The following is a 6,449-nucleotide window of genomic DNA, read 5'->3' as shown; positions in this document are numbered from 1 at the left end:
TCTCTGAGATTTAGGCGGACATGGCTATATCGTCTCGGCTCTTAACGCTGAGCAAGAAGGAGAGATGCCTGTCAAGGAGATGCCTCCTTCTGCCTGTTGCATACGTTTCCTGGAGCCTTTCTACCATATAGGGGTAGCGGGTATAATAAAAATAAAATAGTATTAGATAATGTTGTATCTTCACATATACATATGCCGACTGTGATAGATTACAAACTTGCACCTGCTTTAATTCAATATGACTTAAATAAATAATCACGAAGTACATTATTGTTTTGTTATTTCATATATCCTCTCCTCTTTATTTAGCTTTATGATATTTTTGCGGTTTCTCGAGATCATGCGTAACGATCAATCCCAGTCTGGGTATATAATGCCTCACATTATACAGATCTATGATCAGTTGATATTGAAAAACTTCAATATGAAGGCTGTAATTTGCATTTTGCTTATGGCACTCGTGGGATTTATCCAGGCAAGAATCACTTACGATAATTTACTTAACGCAGAATTTGAACTCTTTAAAGTGGCGCATAAGAAAAGCTACGATAGCGAATACGAAGAACAGCTGCGTCTGAAGATCTTTAAGGACAACAAGAAATTGATCGATAGGCATAACAAGTTCTATGTAGCCAAAAAAAAGACTTACAAGATGGGTGTAAATAAATTCACTGACTTGACTCCAGAGGAATTTAAAAGGCTTATGCTCCCAAGCCTTAATACAAATCATTCACTGGAAGGTATCGACTATATTTACAATCCCTCTTCCAAGAAGAACCTTCCAAGTGAAGTTGATTGGCGTGTTAAGGGTGCTGTTAACCCAGTTAAAGATCAAGGCCAATGCGGCTCCTGTTGGGCTTTCTCTGCCGTAGGCTCTCTGGAAAGTCAGTACTTTATACACAAAGGAATAAGTGTATCTCTGTCTGAGCAAAATCTGATGGACTGCTCAAGTGACGATCCCTACGACAACGACGGTTGTGATGGCGGTTTGCCGATTGAAGCATTGAATTATGTTAAGGACAATGGTGGAATAGATACAGAAAGTTCTTATCCGTATGAAGAAACAGATGACGATTGCAGTTATGATGAGGACGACGTCGGAGCACAAATCTCGGGAGTTTCACAAATTGAAAGTGGAAATGAAGACGCATTGGCAGACGCCGTTGCCAATAAGGGACCCATCTCGGTGTGTGTCGATGCCTCCTTCTTCCAAAATTATGAAGGTGGCGTCTTAAATGAACCATCGTGCTCTCAAGATACAAACCATGCTGTAGTTATTATTGGCTATGGCACCGATCCAGATGATGGAGATTATTGGTTGGTGAGGAACTCTTGGGGCGAGGATTGGGGTGAAAACGGATACATTCGCATGGCTCGCAATTGTGACAATCAATGCGGTATTGCCAATTCAGCCATTTATCCATTAGTTTAAACAACACTTTATTATTATATTCACTTATTTGTAAATAAATTATATAATTTAACATTTTCTGTATTGTAATTTTGCATTAAAGCTTCGGCTTCCAATATGTTCAAAACGAGAGTATTAAGAGAGATTTACTCCTTTGAAAGCAATAATGAATACAATTACACTAGCTAATCGACAATTCGTTCTAACGTATGTAAATTTTGCTATTCATTTTAGTTTTAGTCACTCATACAGTTAATTGAGGGAGTGGGAAAATTTCAGTCAAATTCAATCCAATCTGTTTATTAATTTTAATGTTTTGCCTCAAGCGGTCCATATTTCACAATTCCGCATTAATTTGTAATATATTTCGCTATTTTATTTGTTATAAATACTTAATTTACGAGAATCAAATCATTTTGAATGTATGTATATAGAACGTTATCTAAAGCGGTTATGACTGACCTATTTAAAGCTATAAATAAAAATAAATTGTTATGATTCTTTAGGTGAGCTAACGTCCTATCGATTACCTATTACAAAAAACTTTAGAACACCTCCGCATTATCTATCTTTATGGAGATTGTAAATAATCATTGGACACATGAAAGTAGTATAAAAGGCGAACCGTGATCAACCCAATTCAGTTTCCCATAGTTCCTCAGTGGGTATTAAGCTAAATCACAATGAAAGCAGTCATTCTAGTTCTAGTCCTAGTGGCAGTTGTTCAAGCAACTAGTCTCAAGGACATTCTTAAGGCTGAGTTTAATGCCTTCAAATTGAAGCACCACAAAATCTACAAGGATGCTACTGAGGAGTTGAAGCGCCTGCAGAACTTCGTAGAAAATAAGAAACTGATCGATAGTCACAACAAGCGATATGCTGCTGGGAAAGTATCCTACGAGATGGGCATCAATCAATTCTCAGACTTGAACTCCAAGGAATTCCAGGAGACAGTGCTGTCAAGCATCAATGCCAATGACTTAACAATTGGTATCACTCAAATATACACTCCATCACCAAGTGTTCAAATACCCGGAAGCATAGATTGGCGTGAGAAGGGTGCAGTTACAAGAGTTAAGGATCAAGGCGGATGTGGATCTTGCTGGGCTTTTTCTGCCATTGGCACACTAGAGGGCCAAAACTTTATCAAGAACCGACAGCTTATCTCGCTATCCGAACAGAATCTAATCGATTGCTCCAAGGAGAATGGCGGATGTGATGGCGGCTGGCCAGAAACTGCATTAAACTTTATCAAGGACAATGGTGGTGTTGACACTGAGGACTCATATCCCTATGAAGAGAGGGATGGCGAATGTCGTTTCAATGCTGAGAACATTGGCGCAAAGGTCACTGGCACTGTCGGTGTGGCCAGTGGAGATGAGTCTGCGCTGGCAGCAGCCGTTGCAGAGAAGGGTCCTATTTCAGTGGCCGTTGATGCTTCACAATTTCAGAACTATCAAGGAGGTGTCTTCGATGAACCTTCGTGTCAGGACGATGTAAACCATGGCGTTGTCGTCGTTGGCTATGGTCGTGATGACATTGGCGGCGACTATTGGCTGGTGAAGAACTCTTGGTCAGAGTCCTGGGGTGAAAATGGATACATTCGCATAGCGCGCAATAAGAATAATCAATGCAAGATTGCGGACCATGGTGTCTATCCGTTGGTCTAAGGACGTTTTGCTTAATCATCTGTAATTCAACTATAATTTATTCTTTTACAAAATTTAAGTAATTTCAATAAATATCTTGAATTGGTTAACAAAATTTCAACTGTTTTATATTTACGAAGTCGAACTGTTATCTGCTAAAACACTAAAGCTAAATTAAAGTGTAAATATTCATTATGTATGTATATGCACGTGTATAATATAAATTTCCACTCAGACTTGAAGACATACAGCTGACGTAGAAGAACTGCGTCTGCAGATCTTTAAGGACAACAAGAAACTGATCGACACGCACAACAAGCGCCAAATAGCTGAAACGAAGACTTAGAAGATGCGTGTACATAAATTTAATAATTTGACTCCCAAGGAATTTAAAAGGTTTATGCTCCAAAGCTTTAAAATCAGTTATTCAAAAGTAGGCATAGACTAATAGGCCCATCTCCGTGTGTATCGATGACTCCCTCCTCCAATATTATTAAGGTGACGACTTCATTGAACCATCGTGCTACCAAAAAACAAACTTTTGTGCAATTGTCTTTGGTTATGGCACCGATTTAGTTAGAGGAAATTATTGGTTGGCTAGGAAATCTTAAGACGAGGATTGGGATAAAGATTGTGACAATAAATGTGGTATAGCAAATTCTGCAATTTATCCATTAGTTCAACGGACAATATTTTATTATATTCACTTATTGGTAAATAAATTACCCTCTCTCAAATTTATAGCGCTCTTTTCATTGTAATATTGTAATTAAAAATTCTGAACTCTGTTATACAAAATGTTATAAGAAATGCGAGAATATTTATAGTTATATAAAAGTTATAATGAACATTATTAATTATCAACTAATTACATTAGTTGAACGATAATTTTTTTGAGCGCCTGTCAACTCTGGTTTCTCTCCCCAGTAATTATAGTTTCAGTCAGTTCTTGACTATATGTTAAGATATCCGCTACCTATTTAAAAAGCATTATTATTCTTAAGATAAACCAACATTATATACCACAAAAATGCTACTAATCACAAAGACTATAGTTATTATTATATATACCATATTCGACTCTAGCTTTTAAATAACGATAGGTATTCAAGTTTAGTCAATTTGTGGAGTCTTGGTGAAAATTTGAAACAATCTTGATCTGCGTGTAAGCATAACAAGTGATTTAAAAAATGATAGTTCTCTCTCTCTTATAGTCTCTGAAATTCAGTGTTTCATATGGACAGACAGACAGACAAACAGACGGACAGACTGCTATATCGTCTCGGCTGTTGACACTGATCTAGAATATATACTTTATAGGGTCCGAATAATTTGCCATATATAATTCAAGACTTTTAAGTTGATTTCTTCTATTTTTTGCCACATACAGTCAATTAATTGCGCATTAACTTTAATAAATTTCGCGATTTTATTTGTTTACAAACTAAGTATATGTAATGTTATCATAGGCGATTACGACTGACCTATTTCAAACTATAAGTACAAATAGCTACGTAATCAAATAAAATATAGCTTTTTATGATTATTAAAGTGTAATGTTCTGTCGACTATCTTTTAAAACAAAAAAAATATTATTTAATCCCTCCACATTACGGTGTATGTATGTATGAGAAATATGTGTTATAAAACCCCTCCCCTGTCTGTTTATTATTTAATAGAGTCATAGTTAAGCTATCTGCAAAAACGCTTGAAATAGTTATAAATATGTAATTTCGCCAATCTATAAAAAAGATTGTAAATTATAGGACTCATTAAAGACGTATAAAAGGCAAACGGTGCTCAACTCAATTCAGTTTCGCACAGTTCATCACTGAGTTTTAAACTAAATCACTATGAAAGCAGTCATTCTAGTTCTGGTTCTAGTGGCAGTTGTCCATGCAACTAGTCTAAAAAACATTCTTAAGGATGAGTTTAACGCCTTCAAATTGAAGCACCACAAAACCTACAAGGATGCTAGTGAGGAGTTGAAGCGGCTTCAGATATTCGTGGAAAACAAGATACTGATTGACAGGCACAACAAACGCTATGAGGCAGGAAAGGAGTCTTACGAGATGGGTGTGAATAAATTCTCTGATATGACTCCCGAGGAATTCAAAACTCTTGTGCTCACAAACCTCAATCCTACTGATGCCCAGGAAGGCATCGATTATATTTACAATCCTTCTGCCAAGGCTAGTCTCCCGAGTAGCGTTGATTGGCGTCTTTCAGGCGCTGTTAATCCAGTTAAAAATCAAGGCTCCTGTGGTTCCTGTTGGGCTTTCTCTGCCGTCGGTTCACTAGAAAGTCATCACTTTATAAACTTAAACCAGAGAGTATCCCTGTCCGAGCAAAATTTGGTGGACTGCACTAGAGGATATCCCTATTACAACCAAGGCTGTGGAGGTGGCTGGCCGATTGAAGCATTGAATTATGTTAGGGACAATGGTGGTATAAATACTGAAAGCTCTTACCCATATGAAGGAGAAGACAAATCTTGCCGTTACAATAAGAACAACATTGGATCAAAAATCTCTGCTGTTGTACAAATTGCTAGCGGAGATGAAGCCGCATTGGCATCAGCAGTCGCCAAGAAGGGACCCATCTCGGTGTGCGTCGACGCCTCCTTGTTCCAATACTACCAAAGTGGCGTCTTCAATGAACCGTCGTGCTCTCAATCTACAAATCATTGTATTGTTGTTGATGGCTACGGCACCGATTCAGTTGGAGGAGATTATTGGCTGGCGAGGAACTCTTGGGGCGAGAATTGGGGAGAAATCGGATACATTCGCATGGCTCGCAATCGTAGCAATCAATGTGCTATTGCCAGTTATGCAATTTATCCTTTAATTTAATAAATATCTTTGTATTTATATAATTTATATTATTTTATTGCAAATAAATATTTGTTTATCCCATTTACAATCTTTAACGTTATTAGAAAAATATTCCCATAGTGGTAAAATAATTAAATATTATGGGAAATTATATAGTTTGAGCATGAACCCAATAGTCATGTACCCTACGGTATAGTAAAGAACTGTCAAAAACAGACACACGCATGTTATGCAATTTGACAAATTATAAATTCACTCATCCAGTTAAATTAGATAATTAAATTTTGCTGCGGCTCCCACTAATATGCGTGTTGCAATAATTATAATTTTGGTTTATAATACCTAATACCTGGCACTCAACCGAACTAGCAACAGTTTAACTTGAGTAACTTTAACAAGAAAGCAAAAATATTTACAATCCTTCTGCCAAGGATAGCCTACCAAGAAGCATTGGTTGGCGAAGATCAGGCGCCGCTAAGCCAATTAAAAATCAAGGCAATTGTGGCGCTTTCTCTTGGGCTTTCTCCGCTTTCTGGAAAGCCAGCACTTCATATA

The 6,449-nt window shown here is 37.3% G+C and overlaps 3 protein-coding genes across 3 annotated transcripts; all 3 read left to right on the top strand.

Annotated features, from left to right (window-relative positions):
- Positions 1-298: 298 nt before the first annotated feature.
- On the top strand, positions 299-1,432 carry LOC117568004 (procathepsin L-like). Its single transcript, XM_034248327.2, has one exon. The coding sequence runs from the start codon at positions 314-316 to the stop codon at positions 1,430-1,432; it is 1,119 nt and encodes a 372-aa protein (XP_034104218.2). The 5' UTR covers positions 299-313.
- Positions 1,433-2,066: 634 nt separating this feature from the next.
- LOC117567990 (procathepsin L-like) lies at positions 2,067-3,131 on the top strand. The gene has a single exon (XM_034248310.2). The coding sequence runs from the start codon at positions 2,095-2,097 to the stop codon at positions 3,079-3,081; it is 987 nt and encodes a 328-aa protein (XP_034104201.1). The 5' UTR covers positions 2,067-2,094; the 3' UTR covers positions 3,082-3,131.
- A 1,754-nt stretch (positions 3,132-4,885) lies between these two features.
- On the top strand, positions 4,886-5,975 carry LOC117567982 (procathepsin L-like). Its single transcript, XM_034248301.2, has one exon. The coding sequence runs from the start codon at positions 4,914-4,916 to the stop codon at positions 5,910-5,912; it is 999 nt and encodes a 332-aa protein (XP_034104192.1). The 5' UTR covers positions 4,886-4,913; the 3' UTR covers positions 5,913-5,975.
- The last annotated feature ends 474 nt before the right edge of the window (positions 5,976-6,449 follow it).

The sequence above is a fragment of the Drosophila albomicans genome, unplaced genomic scaffold (assembly GCF_009650485.2).
Source record: "Drosophila albomicans strain 15112-1751.03 unplaced genomic scaffold, ASM965048v2 utg000002c_pilon, whole genome shotgun sequence".
NCBI classification, from domain to species: Eukaryota; Metazoa; Arthropoda; class Insecta; order Diptera; family Drosophilidae; genus Drosophila; species Drosophila albomicans.
This window is presented reverse-complemented; position numbering and strand designations above follow the sequence as displayed.

Coding starts and splice junctions, on each gene's coding strand:
- LOC117567990 (XM_034248310.2), top strand. CDS start 2,095: ATGAAAGCAGTCATTCTAGTTCTAGTCCTAGTGGCAGTTGTTCAAGCA.
- LOC117567982 (XM_034248301.2), top strand. CDS start 4,914: ATGAAAGCAGTCATTCTAGTTCTGGTTCTAGTGGCAGTTGTCCATGCA.
- LOC117568004 (XM_034248327.2), top strand. CDS start 314: ATGATATTTTTGCGGTTTCTCGAGATCATGCGTAACGATCAATCCCAG.